The sequence below is a fragment of the Chelonoidis abingdonii genome, chromosome 2 (assembly GCF_003597395.2).
Source record: "Chelonoidis abingdonii isolate Lonesome George chromosome 2, CheloAbing_2.0, whole genome shotgun sequence".
NCBI lineage: Eukaryota > Metazoa > Chordata > Testudines > Testudinidae > Chelonoidis > Chelonoidis abingdonii.
The window spans coordinates 9,138,765-9,156,609 of NC_133770.1; the positions used below are offsets into that span (position 1 = coordinate 9,138,765).

General features: G+C 46.7%; 1 protein-coding gene across 3 annotated transcripts in view; it reads left to right on the forward strand.

Moving 5' to 3' along the window:
- Positions 1–16,462, forward strand: part of GUK1 (guanylate kinase 1) — a 41,490-nt gene extending 25,028 nt beyond the window's left edge. For all 3 annotated transcript variants that reach the window (XM_032803424.2, XM_032803430.2, XM_032803440.1), the window contains exons 4-8: positions 886–982; positions 9,353–9,491; positions 11,518–11,602; positions 13,112–13,197; positions 14,620–16,462. In XM_032803424.2, coding sequence (XP_032659315.1) covers positions 886–982; positions 9,353–9,491; positions 11,518–11,602; positions 13,112–13,197; positions 14,620–14,655 — 443 coding nt within the window. In that variant the 3' untranslated portion in view covers positions 14,656–16,462. The remainder of the gene's footprint in view (positions 1–885; positions 983–9,352; positions 9,492–11,517; positions 11,603–13,111; positions 13,198–14,619) is intronic.
- The last annotated feature ends 1,383 nt before the right edge of the window (positions 16,463–17,845 follow it).

Genomic DNA, 17,845 nt, shown 5'->3' on the forward strand with positions numbered 1-17,845 from the left:
GCAAAACTTTTGAAAATCAGGCCACTTAATTTAGGTACCTACAGGTGGATTTAAGAGCAAAACTCTAGACACCCAGTTTTGAAAATCTAGATTTTAAAGGCTAATAGGCTCTGGATTTCATCCCTATTCCAAGAGACCTTGCCTCCAGTAGCACAGAACAGAACCCTGGCCCCTCCCAAAAAGCATTCTGGGGCCATTGTTTTACTACAGACTTGGAGGGAACAATGTAATTTAATTCAATTGCCAGAGCAACAGCGGTTTAAAATGCAGCAACATTAGAGTCAACTCAGGACCAAAAAGCATCTGAAATGTCTTACTGGTGTCTTTATGCCTGGATAGCTCAAAAAGGTCCACATGAGATTTTTGCCTTCTTTCCGAAAGGAAAGTTTACCTTTCAACTGAGAATAAGAAATTTCAGCCAAAATGGTTTTTGTTTCGGGGAGGAAGACACAATAAGCCTCTAAAAATAGAGGCACTTGGGCTGAAATGACTTCTCATCTACTACTGTATATGGCACGTTGAAAGCATGGGACTGTAATGAGAGAGGCCACTGGAGATCTGGAGAGTAGAAGAAGCAATGTTAACAGCAGCAACAGTATATCCGGCCAATTATTAAAGATGCATTGGAGATAACTAAATACCATGAGCGGGGTGCGGGGATCCATTGTGTGCTGTATGTGTTAACTAAGGGCCAAATTCTTTAATTTGAGTGCCTGAAAGCTAGTTACCTAAATAAGCATTTAGTTGCCTAACATAGGCATTTAGGTGCTTCAGTACATTTTAAGTCTCCAAATGTGTACACATGGCCCTGAGCCTTTATCTTGTTCTAAGTCCGATGAAAGCTGCACACTGATGTAGATTGTTTTTCAATATTGCTGGATCCAGAGTACCACTTTGTGACCAGAGAACGAATGCAGAAAGAAATTGATGCTGGTGAATTCATTGAGCATGCGGAGTTCTCTGGAAACATGTATGGAACAAGGTATGTAATTGTTACAGTGTACCCGATAGCTCACGTGACTACGGATTGCCCTGAGATGATGGGGAAATATTTTAACTTGCCATGACACTATGCCCTCCCTAGTCTAAGCTTTTAATTCTGGCAGCATGTCTGCTATTAATTTTATTCTGTCACTAGTAATTGGTGACATTCACCCTTGTGCAAAAGGTCAGTATTAGGCATGTACAACACTCAAATTTTGCTTAAGTCCCAAGATTTGAGTGCGAGATGGTTCATAGTACTCACGCTGGCCCTTCATAGAGGTAGATTTCACTCATACAGAATGTTTATAATGCTCTTTACCTTCAAAGTGTTCTACAAAGATTAATTAAACAAAATGGGACTTAAATTCTGCATTCATTCCCTGTGTTATCCAAAGGCCTGAGTGTGATTAGATCAGTGGTGAAAGCAAGTGACACATGACTCAGTCTGGTACAGTAACTCTTACAAATTAATAAATTCTCTCTGGTGTTAGCACCTGCCATTAGGATTTAAGTGTAAAGTGGATTTTAAAATAGCATTGCTACTGGCATAAAAGTGATCATCAATGAAACACTAAGTAAGCTGCAATATAAATTAAAAGTCAGATATCTTACTTAACACAAAATCTCTGACAATTATTACAGCCCAAGTTGGATCTGAATGGCAAAAGTAAAATAAGTGCAATTGCTTTCTAAGATACCAAATCAGTAATAGAATTAGTTGATTTTAAAATTGCGAATACCCCTTAAGGATGAATGGAAATGCTTTAAAAATACAATCAAAAAAAGTCTAAATTTCCAAAACAACTTGTGATTTTGGGGGCCAAACGTGACAGTTTAAGGAGACCTGCCTTTTAGAGGTCGGGTGCTCAGCATGTTTTGAAAATCAGGCCCCTTTCAAGTGTCTCAAAAAGTGGGACAACAAAAATCACATCACTTCTAAAAAATTAATCCTAAACTTCTGAGTGCATTATCAGAATATAAAATTACAGATCAATACATTTTAAAAACAAATGAAGACAATTTCCTCTCACTTTACATTAGCTGCCTACACTTCACTTGGAGTTTCTGTGTCTCTTGAAAGATTAGATGTTGTTTCCCTAAGGCAACATAAGGAAGGCCGCTTCCTGCTTTACTCTAGCATTTCTGATGTCACTGGCTTGCTCAGGAGGAACACGTATTCTTGACCTTTGATCTCAGCTGTTAGAAACCTTCCAACTCACCTTGAAGAAGAAACCAATTTCAAGCCTCTTGAATCCATGGATTCAATCTGCTAAGGGGAGTTGGCCTTTGAACAGGATTTTCGATTTAATCCAGGCACTCCCTCTTCTGGGATGCCTCTCAGGGAGCAAGCTGAGCTTACCAGCCTCAGATGGCAATGGCTGTTGTTTGGTCAGGAGAGTGTAACACAAACTCCTCTGCCAGGGGAGACATTGGGCATGGGACAGACAAAGATGTTACACTCAGTTGGGTGTGATCGGTGTGAACTTTTAGGACCCTGTCTGCTCATACATGAGTTACCAACTAAAGATTAAAAGAAAAATACCATTACAGAGTGAAATGCAGAGTTGATTTTTTGCTCTTTGATGTTAGTTTAACTCTTTTCTGACTAAAATGTCATGATAGGGAGGAGAAGGGGAACAGTGGAGAAGGACCTGGGGAAAAGATAGTGAGCTGAGCTGGGATGGACAGGAAGAGCAGGAGAAGCCAGTAAAACAGGAATTCTGTTTTTTCCCCTCTGTGGAGGAGGTGGTTGCGAAGAGATTTGACTGTACCACCGTGTTCTGCCATCCTGTTTCAATCTCCTGCACTAGCAAAGTTCTGCACACAATGCTTTTCTGGAAGAATTCTGTGGTCAGGTGTTAGTGACTAGCTGGGGCTCTTCCCTCTGAGTCAGGGGGTTGGAGGTCCTTGAGTGGTTTGGTCAGATCCTGCCCCTGGGAGGAATGGGTGGCTGGATCCTGTCTGTCACTCACCCCACAGTGGCATTTCCTGTGCTATGAGGCTAGCGGGGCTTGGCTGTCTGCTCTGGGCGTTGCAACTTATGGAGTTGCAGCGTCACTCAGGTTTGGCCCTGCCCCCCTTGACTGGACCAAATTTGTGTGAATGGAGTTGTGACCTGGCTCATGGGGTTGCAGTGCCACTCACTCAAATTCAGCCCATCTGGACTCCTGTCATCATGACAGCTGGGCTAACTCTGAGTGGGTCTGGGACCTTAGAGGTTGCAGTAACTGGATCAGGGAGGCAAGCCCAGCCAGCTCCATGGGACAGGAGCTGCCACGTGACCCTTTGAAACATTCTAACGACCCAATTTTGGGTCCTGACCCACAGGGTAAGAAATCCTGAATTAAACAAAGTATTCTTCCCTTCCTGTCCTAATCTGTTACATCACGTTAATGTGCCCTGCTATACAGCTGTCACGATGCACCCCAGAGGCAACTGCATCTTAGCAGTGGGGAAGTATGTTCTCTACGTACGCTATACTGGTGTTTGTTTAGGCACACTTCAGAATCAAAGGTGCTTTGTAATAGTAACACATTTCCCCTCAGGTTTTCCCATCATAGAGACTGTTTGTTTTCTCCATTCCCCCCAAAATGCTCCAGACATGATCCGTCAGACTATGTAGGGCTGGATCCTAAGCAGTACTGAGACGCACAGTTGTCTGTGACGTTACCGTTGTTCGGGATCCAGCCTTTGGCAGGTCCTGGAGATGCTCAGCGATGTTACTGGTTTGTTGTGCTGCAGGAGCATCTGGACCAGGAGCACATTTTGCTAGGTGCTGTACAAACACAGAATATAACACAAGCAAAAGCATGAGTCTAATATCTGATTGACAAAATCCCAGGAACTGCTAATGCAGAAAGGGGCTATCACAGCTGGGTTGAGCACAGGCCTTTTCATCCAACAACTTTGAATGTGACTCAGTATTGGGATCATTAAACTTGACCACAGGCAATATAAGAGTCTTCTCCTTCTGTAGAATACTTCCATTCCCTCCCTCTAACTTTCTTGAAGATTTAAATCATCTAGTAGCAACCTTTATATAGACATAAACTTATTTCCAAACTATTCGCAGAGTCCTGAATTTAGGACAGAATAGTCCCATGCACTGCTACAGACTAGGGACCGAATGGCTAGGCAGCGGTTCTGCAGAAAAGGACCTAGGGGTTACAGTGGACAAGAAGCTGGATATGAGTCGGCAGTGTGGCCTCGTTGCCAAGAAGGCTAATGGCATTTTGGGCTGTATAAGTAGGAGCATTGCCAGCAGATCAACATTGGTGAGGCCTCATCCGGAGTACTGTGTCTAGTTTTGGGCCCCACATTACAAGAAGGATGTGGAAAGGTTGGAGGGAGTCCAACGGAGGGCAACAAAAATGATTAGGGGCTGGAGCACATGACTTACACAGAGAGGCTGAGGGAACTGGGATTGTTTAGCCTGCAGAAGAGAAGAATGAGGGGGGATTTGATAGCTGCTTTCAACTACCTGGAAGGGGGTTCCAAGAGGAGGGATCTAGACTGTTCTCAGTGGTACCTGATGACAGAACAAGGAGTAATGGTCTCAAGTTGCAGTCGGGGAGGTTTAGGTTGGATATTAGGAAAAACTTTTTCACTCAGAGAGTGGTGAAGCACTGGAATGGGTTACCTAGGGAGGTGGTAGAATCTCCTTCCTTAAAGGTTTTTAAGGTCAGGCTTGAGAAAGCCCTGGCTGGGGGATGATTCAGTTGGGGATTGGTCCTGTTTTGAGCAGGGGGTTGGACTAGATGACCTCCTTAGGTCCCTTCCAACCCTGATATTCTGTGATTCTGAAATAGCTCAGGTTTCAGTGCAGGGCCAGATTCAAGCCTGGTGTAAGTGAGTGCAACTCAGTTGCTGCTCATTTAGCTGCTTATACGGAGTCTGAATTTTCCCCTTCATCTTTTCTCCCTAGATATTGCCACTCTTTATGCACTCTGCTTTGCCCATCTGTATACATTTAGGAGCAGATATTTTAAATCCAAAGATAGCTGCTTTGCTTTACCAGATATTTTTGTAGGTTTATTTCTACTGCACACTTGTGGCCATCTTATGAACGCAAGGATTGCCCAGTACTGAAATAGGTGACTATACTTCACCAGCCTAGGTGAAGCATTCGTCTGTCTCCAGCAACAGCTAATGCTGTGCAGTGGATACGAGTTTCTTCCTGCCCCTGCCCCACTAGCTTATGCCCTGAAACGTAGTGATGCCATTCTTCATACAATATTGTCTTTTTCAAGAACACCTTTCATCCCAGAGCAATAAAAGCAATCCTGAAACGCAGCCTTCTTTAAGCTGCAGCCAGCTAGTGCTCACGCCATGCTGGCAGAGAGGGGAAATGTTAACCAAGGAAATCAGGAAAACCCTGAAAGCGTACTAAAAGTGTGGTAGAAGAAAACAGAGGATTTAAGGCCATATCCAAGAGATCTAATCCTTTTGTGACTGAAAGCTAGCATGCTTTTTCCAAGACATTTTGATGATGGGAAAGATATAAGAACCTGAACCAAAGAGAAAATAGTTTACTCCAGGAGATGTCAGTCATTTTGGAAAACAAACTCGCCCACAGACACTGCTTCTCTGATCACGAGGGCTAAGATTTTTCAGAGTGATGGTTCTGGATGCTTAGTTGGAGACCATTTAAAGGAGCCAATGTTCCAGAAAGTGCTGAGCACCCACTTTCTGAGAATCAGGCCCTTGTTAGATGCCTCAGGTTAGGCACCCAAACTCAGTAGTCCCTCTGGAGAACCATGACCAAGATCTTTGCCACTATAGGTTCCAATAATGTGAGGTGCTGAGAAATCGCTAGGAGTGGAAGAAACAGCACCTGGGGGATCTCATGTGCTTAAATCTGAGGAGGGGGAGGGGGGAGAGTCTTTGCACGCTTAGTGTTAGAGCAAGTTTTGTGGATTTGTGGCAGAAACCAGTCGAAGCCATAGCTCTAGTCGCTAACATCTTCTGCAGTTTAGGGGGGAAGAAAGCAGAACTGCAGTCCAGCACAGTCAGTGAGATCGATGTGCAAGGCACAAAGCTCGTAGATCTCCGTGTTTGTATAGTGTTTGCAGCGATGATGATAAGGTGGGTTTAAAGGCTTTAGGACAGGATTAATGTGGAAATCCCAAGAATAACTTTGAAAGCCAGGACTTGTGTCACCTGCTGCAACAGGAGGGGTCTTGTTAAATCCGTTCCTAACTCCAGCTTTCTGCTCCATCTTGTTAAAACAATTCTGGGAAGAGGAAAGTGTTCCCCTTTTTCCATCTTTCATAGGTATTTGTAGGACCACCATCACTGTAGCATCTGAGCACCTCACCATCTTTAATGTACGTATCCTCACTGCATCCCTGAGAGGAAGGGAAGGGCTATTATCACTGTTTTGCGGGTAGGGAACTGAGGCTCAGAGGGGCCAGATGGCTTGCCTGAGGTCGCACAAGAAGTCTGCGACCTCAGGCAGACTCCTCAGGGAATTGAACCCAGGCCTTGCAAATCCCAGGCTACCACCCTCACCGCTGGGCCATCCTTCCTCTCCATTTACCAAGCAGGAGCTTGCCTTGCCTGTGTGTGTCTGTGATCAGTACGTGTGGCTTGAGGTGAGACTTCTGGATGTGAAGTCTGTCATTCTGAAATCACGGCAGTAACCTCTGCAAACCTGCTAAAAAAAGAAACGGAACTAACTCTCTCCTCTTTTCCGCCATTCCCTAACTGGGACAACACCACAGGGTTCCTTCAACCTGAGATGGGGTTTGTCCTCCAGGCTTATGCTTAGGTGGAGCTATGCCAGGAGTCGGCCACCTTTCAGAAGTGCTGTGCCGAGTCTTCACTTATTCACTCCAATTGAAGGTTTCGCGTGCCAGTCATACATTTTAACCTTTTTTGAAGGTCTCTTTCTAGAAGTCTATAAAATATAACTAAACTATTGTTGTATGTAAAGTAAATAAGGTTTCAAAATATTTAGAAGTTTCATTTAAAATTAAATTAAAATGCAGAGCCCCCCAGACCGGTGGCCGGTACCTGGGCAGTGTGAGTGCCACTGAAAATCAGCTTGTATGCCGCCTTCGTCACACATGCCATAGGTTGCCTACCCCTGAGCTATACAGTGCTGCTCCTTCCATCTCTGTGGCATGGAAAGTGCTGGTGGCTGGGGGAAAGGGAGCCGAAAGAAGCAGCTGGGGAGAGAATTGGGTGGGAGTTAGTGGGAGAAATGAACAGGGCAAAGGACAAGAATAAGAATGGAAAAATAATACTCAAGTAAAATGAGAGACAGGAGGAGGAGGTGGAAAAGATTGGGAGGAGAGCAAGGGAAAATAGACAGGAAACAAATGATGACTTTAAAAAAGTGCTCTTATATAGCACTCTTCCATCCATAGGTCTCAAAAAGCATTCCCAAGAAGATTGGAATCATTATCCTCATTTTAATGATGGGGAAGCTGAGGCGTAGAGAGAAGAAATGTCTTCCTGAAGGTCACCTACCAGGCCCGTGTCAGAGCTCCGTGTAAAACCCAGGACTTCTGAGTCCCACTCCAGTGCTCTTGCCATAAGCATGCTGACAATTAGGGAACACCGTGGTGGAGAATCCCAGGTGCAGATGGGTTAGAGGTGAGGTCTTCCACTCAAAGCAAGTTGGGAACCACAGTGCTAATGGATTTCACTGCTCCCGCTTTGTTAGGGAGGCCTTGCTTCCACCACGATATCCTTGGCCTAGGGGGACACCACAGCTCAAGAAACAGGATTCCTTAGGAATCATGCCCCACGCCTGTCTGGAGTGAGCTCATCTCCTCAATCCTGCTGTGGGCAGCCACGGCTTCACTGTCCTAATTGGATGCTATCCTTCAGTGTTGTGGCAGGGGAGGGTTTGGAAGAGGAGGAGGGGGTAGGGACTGAGCAGATCCGTTCAGGGAGATGTCCCATGTGTAAGTGGCAACAGGGAAGGAGGCAAAGACACAGTGGTAGGAGAAGTGGACAGATGGGCAGGCAATCCATGGTAGCAGTAGCCCAGGTAAGGGAGAGTATGATTGTTCGCATCCAAACCGTACACCCAGGGAGAGGAGGTGAACAGCTCATAGAGAATGCGGGGACAAAAGCGAACAGCAGCAACCGTCCCTTAGAGGTTGTTTAGTCTCATCTTGTCTCTGTAGTGCTGTCCTTACAGTTTTGCCTTATAACTAAGAATCAAAATATGGTCAGAACGTTAGCCCGTCTACTGAAAGGTCAGCTGTTTGGGGTTTTTTTGGTAAGTGGTTCCGCCGGTTAATTACTTTCACTCTTAAAAATCTATGCCTTATTTACTGTCTGAGTTTGTATAGTTTCAACTTCCAGCCATTGGATTGTGTTATACCTTATTTCTGATGTTGCCACCCTTGTAGTCCTTAGGTATTTGTAGGGGCTTTGGAGTTTGAACCTCTTCAAAGGAATGATGTAATTGCTAGCCTGTAACTAAGATGCTCTGTGTTTACCTCAGTGGATTGCAATGCCATCTTGTTAGCCATTTCCACACACTTAATTTATCTTGATGTAGCAATATGCACTTGTGTGAAGCTCTAGGCACCTATATGGTTTTGTAAGAATATGTCAGATTCTGTGGTCTCAGCCCACAAAATCTAATTCTCCAGTGCCCACCATACAACTCCTCCCGCTTTGCCAGCCTCTTGTGAACAATTTATTCCCTCACCCCGGCCCTCCTTCAGGGCAAGCCTGGGAGAATAGCTAGGCCTTCCAGCTTGCCCTGTAGGCCAACATAGGTGGTCCCTCTTGGAAAAGGGTGGAGAAAATCTAGTCCAGTCACTGAGACAGTCCTGCTAGCCACTCCCTCCTATTGAATCCAAGGAGCTGTGATCAAGTCCCTTAGCAGACTAGAACTGCTGCAGTTTGCCAGGAGGAGATAGAGACAACTATTAACGAGATATGTACAAATAATGATGCCTGGCTGTGTTATAGCACTTCTACCTGTAGCTGTCAAAACATTTTCCAAAGGTGGTCAGTATCATTATCCCAATTTTACAGCTGGGGAAGCTGAGGCAAAGAGAGGAGAAGTGACTTGTCCAAGCTCTCCCAGCAGGGTAAGCTAGGAATTGGACCCGGGTCTCCTGAGTCCCCCATACTATGCCCTATCCACTAGGCTACACTGCCTCCATTTCTGAAATCTCCACTTCTAGTTCACTCATCTCCCTCTTGTGACCATGTGGAAGACACCTCTAGGGACAGGGGCTGGAAAATATCAATGCAAAAGAGATCGTCAGTGGTGCAGCATAGATTGTGAACAGTTCTTAATGCACAAGGAGTAGATAGCTAAGGTTCCCTGGGTCTCCCTGCGTGGCATCCCCACCCCAGTGTCCAGTAACCAACTTCTTCTCTCCCTTTCCCCCAGTAAAGCTGCAGTGCAGGCCGTGCAGGCACGGAACCAGATCTGCGTCCTGGATATCGACTTGCAGGGCGTCAAGAACATTAAGAAAACTGACCTGAAGCCGATCTACATCTCTGTCCAGGCTCCGTCCATAGAAGTCTTGGTGAGTGATCCAATTAATGGATGAATTCGGTGAAGTGATGAAAATTTCCTGCCTCCCCTCCATTGATCAATTTACTGTATAACCCACAAAACAGGTAATGGATTTTGATCAAACCTCTGCCTATCCTCTCTCCTCCCTGCTCCTTGTGTTGGCTTTGTGCACGCTCAGCCTTCTCTTTAAAAGGCTCCATCTCCCATGCTCCTTCCTTTGCTTCTCTCAGATCCTCTTCATTGTCTGATCTTCCCATCTGCCATGTATCTCAGCGCTTGCTTGTGCTTGAAGCTGTGTTGATGTTAGTTTGCAAGCTTCTTAGGCAGAGGTGGGCAAACTACGACCCGCGGGCCACATCTGGCCCGCAGGACCATCCTACCTGGCCCCTGAGCTCCTGGTGGCCCGCGGGACCATTCTGCCCATTCCCTGAGCTCCCGGCTGGGGATGCTAGCCCCTGGTCCCTCCCTTGCTGTCCCCCTTCCCCCGCAGCCTTACCTCGCCGCACTGCCAGCGCTCTGGGCCCCGCTCCTGCCATGCAGCGTGGTGGCGTGACTGGGTCCAGCATGATAAGGAAGCGGGGAGTGGGAGGTCCCAGGGAGCAGAGGGTGGTTGGATGAAGCGGGAGTGGGGGGGGGGGGGGGGGGGGGGGGGGAGAGTCAGGGGACTGAGAATGGAGGAGGGGGATAGGTTGGGAGTACCGCAGTGGGGTGATGGTGTGGACTAGGAGGCAGGGCAGTCAAGAAGTCAAGGGTTGGAAGGGGTGGGTCCCAGTGGGATGATTAGGGGTGAGAGTCCCGGAAGGGGGCGGTCAGCGGGACAAGAGCGGGGGGGGTTTGGAATGGGTTGATGGATTCTGAGGGGGGTAGGAAAGGGGGGGGGGGGAATAGGGGGGCGGGGGCCAGGCTGTTTGAGGAGGCACAGCCTTCCCTACCCAGCCCTCCATACAGTTTGAAACCCTGATGTGGCCCTTGGCCCAAAAAGTTTGTCCACCCCTGTCCTTAGGGCATGGCCTGCCTCAGTCCATGTTTAGAAAAGCTTTATGTGTATTTATGATGCTCTCTAGTATTATGGGTACATCAATATCCATCTATTACAGTAAATCCTAGTGAGGCTGATATCATGGGGTAAGACCATGGAACTCTTATCTGTGGTCTCATGTGGCCCCACATATTAATGAATGTATCCCCACAGCTTCCCCATGGGGTTGAGAAGAGTTGTCACCCCAATTTTATAGATGGGAACTGAGACAGAGGAATAAAAGTGACTCGCCCAAGGTCATCCAGGGAGTCTATGGCAGAGTCTTCTATTTTGTTACCCGAAGTCCATGATGTGAGTGGTGTTCCTCCTTAAGAAGAAGAAAGGCCAGGCTGTGAGCTACTGCCACAAAACTAGCTCCAAAGCGTCGCCTCACAGCTGCCATTTATACCTCCATGGCTGTTCAGTTGGCAGCAGCATTGCAGGAAGCGGCATAGTCCAGCGGCCTGAGCACGGGGCTGGAAGCCGGGAGTTCCTGAGGTCAAATCCCCGTTTGGACAGAGATTTGCATTATGGCCCGGGGCAAGTCACTTAACTGTTTGCTGAAGTGAGGATATACTTCCTTACATCCCATGGTAGGCATGCGGCTTTATTGATCAAGGCCAGTACTCACAGCCGGCCTCTTGATCTATTCCCTCTGGCCAACGGGCAGCACCATGTCACCCGGCACCAGAAACAGCTATGTGCCGGGGAGAGGGTGTTTGAAATGACTTCCTGTGGCACATGACAGTCTGGTCTCCTGTGGGCTGTAACACTTTGGTCTCATTCCAGTTGTTGGGTTTAGTGTGTGGGTGCTGGGTAGCGCTGGGGGCCTGTGATCTACACGGCATCATGCTAGACAATTCAATGGTTGTTTCTGGCCATAAACATGATGACTGTGACTTGGAGCCTTTTGAGGGTGGTTGTGATGTCGGTAATGGAGCTTGGGGGCCAGGGCTGACTGTTCTCCTCCAAACGGTGCTTGAAATATGCATTTACACTTGTTGTCGTTGGGCTATAGGAAAAGAGACTGCGTGACAGACGGACGGAGTCCGAAGAGAGTCTACAGAGGCGGCTGAATGCAGCTCGCGTAGACATGGAACTTAGTAAGTACAGGAAGCTCGCAGAGGCACAATCCCAGCGGGGGACTGAGGGCAGGGGGCAGGCGGGAGGAGAGCACATCAGAGTTTTTGGCACCTTGTCATACACAGATGTCTAGCTCCCTGTCTCGGGTTTATGGAAGGTCCGGCCAGATGAACTGACCACGACTATTTGGCAGCTGGGAGCTAATTGCAGGGGGAAGAGGGGATTCACTGTCCTGGATTGCCAAGGAGCAGCGGGGCCATGTCACCACTTAAACTAGCATGGAAATCGCAGCTGTAAAGACCTCACAGCCACCGGGAACACCTCAGCTTTCCATTGTCTGCGAAAACCTTAGGCACCAACAGCGAAAATCCTCCTCTCCAGTCCCTTCCCCCTCCTTCTGAAAGATCAGGAGCCCTGACTCCCTTCCCTCACCCCTTGGCACAGCACCATGGGAAAGATCCCCTCCTGCTGACAAGCAGGAAGGACCTCGTAGCCCCTTCCCACCTCCCCTGACTCCTCCAGACCAGTTCTTCCCATCCCTGGCTTCCACTCCTGTTACATCCTCCCTGCCCCTAGTCCCAGGCACGAGGGGAATGGGGCAGTTCAGTCTCAAAGCTGCTAGGAGGTACTAGGGCCACTGATGTACTGTTCAGCATTACACTGTTCTTAGTGCTTCAGGGATTGTGTAGAGTGAGTGGGGCTTGATGTGGTTTTTTGCTTTTTGTTTTGTTTTTAACAGTACCAACCACACCATAAAAATACTTTGACAGCTATTAACGCACTCCAGGTGGCTGGGAGCACTAGGTTAAGTTTCAAGATTTATTTATTATGAAGTAAAGTGAATTTCACTTTTTAACAGCTTCCCTTATTTCTATCTTAGGTCCTTACGTGGCCCCCATCAGGGTAGTGTCCGAGTGCCTCACAATCTGTATTGTATTTATCCTCTCAACACCCCTGTGAAGTAGGGAAGAGATGCTATGCCCATGTGACAGATGGGAGAACTGAGGCATAGAGAGGTGAATGACTTGCCCAAGTTGACAGTCTGTTTTTTTGTTTTTGTTCTGTTTGTACAGCACCTAGCACGATGGGGGTCCCAGTCCATGACTAGGGCTCCTAGGTAAATACATTCACACAGGTAGTCTGAGGTGGAACTGGGACTTAAAACCTGGTCTCTCAAGTCATAGGCTAGTGTTCTACCCACTTGACCTCGTCCCCTTTAGTGCATAGAGTTATTTAAAGGGAAAATCCTAGAGTTGTCTCATCAAACTATACTTCTGCCTTTACATTGCTGATGCTTTCCTTGTTCTATCCCATCTTCCACATCCACTCCTCTTACCTGGGAGAATCCTGTGTAGTTTTCAGCTCTTAGCCTGATGCAATCTTAAGACTAGACTTGATCTAAGTAGAACACAGCGTGCTCTCCTATAAAACTACTTCACAAGGATGGCTTGACAGAGGAGATAAGCAGCAGTGGCTGAAAGGAGCCAACATTCCTTTTCTGTGTTCTCACTCCTGTTTTGACTCACTAGGTAATGAACCTGGCCTTTTTGACCTGATCATCATCAATAATGATCTACAAAAAGCCTATTCTGAACTGAAGGAGATTCTTGCAGAGGTAAGTCATTTCGGGCTCTTCTGCTGGGGGCACGATCGAAGCCAGTGTAAATGGAGAGTCAGCTGAGAGCATCAGAAGGAAATGCTTGACAAATGCTCCATTTCTGAGAGAAGGCGAAGTGGTAGCTAGGGATATAGCCCTGACTCAGTGAGATGTCCAAGCACATACCGAACTTTTTAAGTATGAGTAGTCCCAGCGGCTTCCATGAGATGCTACTCCCATGCTTGACGTTAGGCATTTGCTGGAGTACCTTGCTGACTCAGGGCCTTAAAGAGGGAACTCTGGTATGCAGAGGTTTTTTCCTGGTCCAGGACCATTATTTGCAAAAGTTTAGCCAGGGCAGGGGCCGTGTCTTCTGTAGTGTTGGACTAGGCCAAGCACAGTGACGTTGGTCAGAACGTAATCAGTAAATGCAGTGACCTTCATGCACCCAAAGCCAGGACCCAGTTGGCTTCATGAGCCCTAAAGGTCACTGCTGTCCAGTTACTTCTGAAGATTGAACATGGGTGATGTAACAAAGAGCAGAACTTTAAGCTTGCCAGTTAGGCTAGGAGAGCTGTATCTTGGAAAGCAGGGCCTCTGAAAAGGACATAGGGGTCCTGGTGGATAACCCACTCAACACAAGCTCCCAGTGTGGTGCGGTGGCTAAGAGGGCTAATGGGATCCTTGAATGTATAAGCAGAAGTTTCAAGTAGGAGCAGGGCAGTGGGGTTACCTCTGCTTGTGGAGTTCTGTATCCAGTTCTGTGGTCACCATTTCAATGAGGATGTTGAAGAATTTGAAAAGATTGAGAATAGAGCTACAAGAATGATGCAAGGTCAGAAAAATCTGCCTTACAGTGAGAGATTTAAGACTTTTAATCTATTTATTTTAATGAAGAGGTGATTTGATCGGGTCTACAAGTACATGAGAGAAGATGTTTTAACCTAGCAGACAAAGGCGGAACAAGATCTGATGGCTGGAAGCTGAAGCTAGACAAATTCAATCCTTAAGGGGGCCATTCAGGGAACTGGAGTAAAAATCTGTCTGGGGATTAGTCCTGCTTTGAGCAGGGAGTTGGACTAGATGATCTCCTGAGGTCCCTTCCAACCCTGATATTCTATGAAATGCAGATGGGGAGCAAAGCACGTGTTTTTAACTCTGATAGTGAGACAACCATTAGAACAATTTACCAAGAGATGTGTTGGATCATGTGAAGTCTCTTTAAATCCAGACTGGATGTATTTCTAAACGGTATAGTCCGTTTCAGCCATAAAATATGGGCTTGATGCACGGGTCACTTGATGAAATTCTATGGCCTATTCTATACCAGAGGTCTGTCTAGATGATCATAATGATCCTTTTTGGCCTTACAATCTATGAAACTATGAATTACTTACAGAGAGCAATATACGATCAATCGTTTTCTTCATCTGCTTGCAGGAAATCCAGAAGGTCCAAGAATCCAAGAAGTCCTGAGTTCAGTCTGCTTGGCTGCCATTCCTAATGTGCTTCACAGCATTCTGTTCCAAGAGAGACATTCCCTTTAGCCTGATCCCTTTCCGATTTACTATGACATTTATAGTAAAAAAACACAGAAAGAAAAAACAACTTTAAATTTATATTAGATGGGGCTTCTGCCACTTTGTATGCACACGCTAAAGCGTCCAGTGCTCTTCTAGGATTGCATGGAGATTTCAGGCAGATAATCTGAAAGTCCCTGTACTGTTATTTCCTGAGCAGAATTATTCTGAATTCATTTGTAGAGCTTGATCATACATACAGCCCATTCTGACACAATCAGTGCATGTAGTGTGTGAAACTGTAAGCAGTAGTCTCCTCCATAGCATTTTTGGTGGATACTCCCTTCCCACCCCTGGGTTGTCTGCACCAGATGCCACCTGCAGAGGGAAACTGCTTAGTATGACCTGACTTGATCTTCCTCCTGCAGACAAATGGGTTAAAGTGTGCAGTGGCGTCAGCTGGCCTGAAGTGACCAACTGAGAGAAGAGATGCAATTGAAAAGGAAAGAGACAGGCTGAAAACAAATTCAGAGAGAGAACGGTGCTAATGCTGGTAAAATCCCCCCCGCCCAATGTTCCACTAAGCATTGAAAACTCCCACTCTTTCCCTTTTGTCCTCCCATTAGGCCAGTGGCTAGAGCCGAGCCACTGCTCCTTTAGGTGGTTGATTGACATTCTCAGCGAGTCTCTCTGCTTGATCTCGATGGTGTTGCTGGCTAGGGCTCCTTTCAGCAGGGCTTGGGTTGCTCCAAACCTCAGTCCTCGTGCCCAGGACCTAGTCAGGTGAACTGCTGGGGTTGCTTGAAAAAATTGGAGACCCGCTTAGTCTACCAAGAAATAAAATCATGTCCTGACTTCTTCTGGCTCAAAGGAGTTCCTAGGGGAGCAATTGTTCAGCGCTTGCCTGCCCTGAAAGACTGTGGGGTATGGTCATATATGTTCGAAATAAATGCAGCAGTGGAAAGGTTTGGGTGTTCTCAAGTTCAACTCTTTGGGGAATTTCTTTCCAGGTTGTGTAGCACTTTTAGTCCTGGAAGAAAAGTAAAGTACCCCCTTTTAATGTCAGAACAGTTTCTGAGACCTCTCTGCCTTTGAAACTTCAGCGTTTCCCTTCAAATTGAACATCCTAGAACCAGCTTAATTCTGAAAGAGCCAAACCATTTTACACCTTTTCTCCTTGATGGTTTTCCAAAAGGAAGAGTCGTGGTTGCACCTACCATTCCCCAGATTATCCTCCTCCTCCGCTACCGCCTACACCCATACGGTCAATGGTAGAACAGTAATGTTCTTTTAATGTCCATTTCCTCACAAAAATTGCATGTGATCTGACAGCAATCTTCAAAGCTGAAGATTGGCTCAGCCTCGTTTCTGGGAGGTTGTTCATTAATTCCAAAGTTTTCCCTCTCAGGCTCATCCCAACGTGGATTGGAGTGGAATTTTAAATGGCATGTGGCACCAAAATAATTAGCAGTATCATCTGTGCTGGGCCCTAACAACTCAAACTGTTAAGAGGAACAGTGAGGACTGAAATCCTGCTTTCCTGTCATTGCCCTGAATCTGCAGTCAGAAGAGCTCTGTGTCTTAACTGAGTGATCTCTGTATTCCAGAAGAACTGTGTGTGTCTTAGGAGGGGAATTTCTCACTTATGAAATAATGCAGCATGGAGGGTCTGGGATAGCGGAGTGGTGGTAAAAACACATGAGCCGTGGCTACCCTAATGCTCCTGTGAGTGATGAATTAAAGGTTTTGGTTTTTTACTTTTATTTTTTTGCTTGTGCAGCCTGACTTTCTTTGGCTGTGTGTATTATTCTGTGCTTGGAGTTCCTTCTCCCTTGAGAGTGCCCTGGGAGATGTGAGCATAAGATGATTCTGGGAACCAATGCTACAAGGTCCTAGGGGAGATATTACAGCCATGATATAGGGACCAACAGTTCCACCAGTGATATTTCCCATGAGGCCATCCCGTGTTTCAGGCCATGCTGTCCGTGCTAGGATCCCACAAACTTTTCCCCTATTGCAAAGATTGCCTGATGGGGGTTTAATCTCTGCCTGACCTATATCAGCACAGCAGAAAGCCCTCATGACCGTAAGCAGTTCAGGTAACTCTAAACCGTGCACTAATCCCCCTCTACAAATCCCCCTCATCGATAAGCAGAAATTCCACTGCTTCCCCGAACAGGTCTCTTGAGACATGGTCAAGGGTTCTGGTATGTTCCAGTCAAAAGAGAACTGCAGAAATAACAAGTGACGTACAAAGCTGGTCGCTTAAAGAAGAAAACTGAGTGAAAAGAGCAGGGTGTAGATGTTTCCCTGCAATCCAGTCTAAGCCATTATGGCCTCGGGCAGGAGAGCAGGGAAAGGAAACTAATTTGTGTGCCAGCTACTGGAACCGAAGAGGGTCAACAAACAGCACTAAAGATGAAAAATTAACGTTCTTCTCCCTTTTTCCCATCTGCCCCTTTTAAGAGTCAACAGTAGTAATAAAACAGGTAAGAAATTCCCCCCTCCCTCCCTTGCAATATTTATTTTTCATTTGAGTGTGCTCTTCATTCCAATGATGTATCCTGTAGAGCATCGTCCTGGACTTGGTAGGTAGGGACGGACTAATGATCTAATAGGTCTGTCCCAGCTCTGCTGAGTCTGATCTGATGCCATTCCCCTTTTCCCTCAAACAGACTCTGAACTCTCATGAGGCCAGACCCTCTACCTAACTCCTTTCATTGCAATGGGAAATCAATGAGTGGTAGCTGCCTAGGTGCCCAGGCCCCAGCTCCCTGTAGGGTCTCAGGCATTCCAATGCTGAGTGTCCTGGCAGCTGATGGTTAAGTGCCTGGAAAATCACAGCAACATGCTGTGATCCAGGAAGCTGAGTTAGGCACCTAGGCTCCCTCTGCAATGAGGGGGGAGAGGCACCTTAGAATGCAATCTACAAAAGCCAGCGTGCTAAGTCGGGAGCCCTGTAAGCTAGCCATGGGCCGATGCGGACCAGAGAGATGTGTGCTAAGTTCCACTCCTGTTGGGGAGAGAGGTGCCTAATGCTATGATCCGTGATCAGGAACCCATCCTCTGGAGTCAAGTGGCTTCGTTTCTGATGTGAATGAATTCGCTGCCTTCCTAGCTGTGCACAAAAGGCAGGGGGAGGGGAT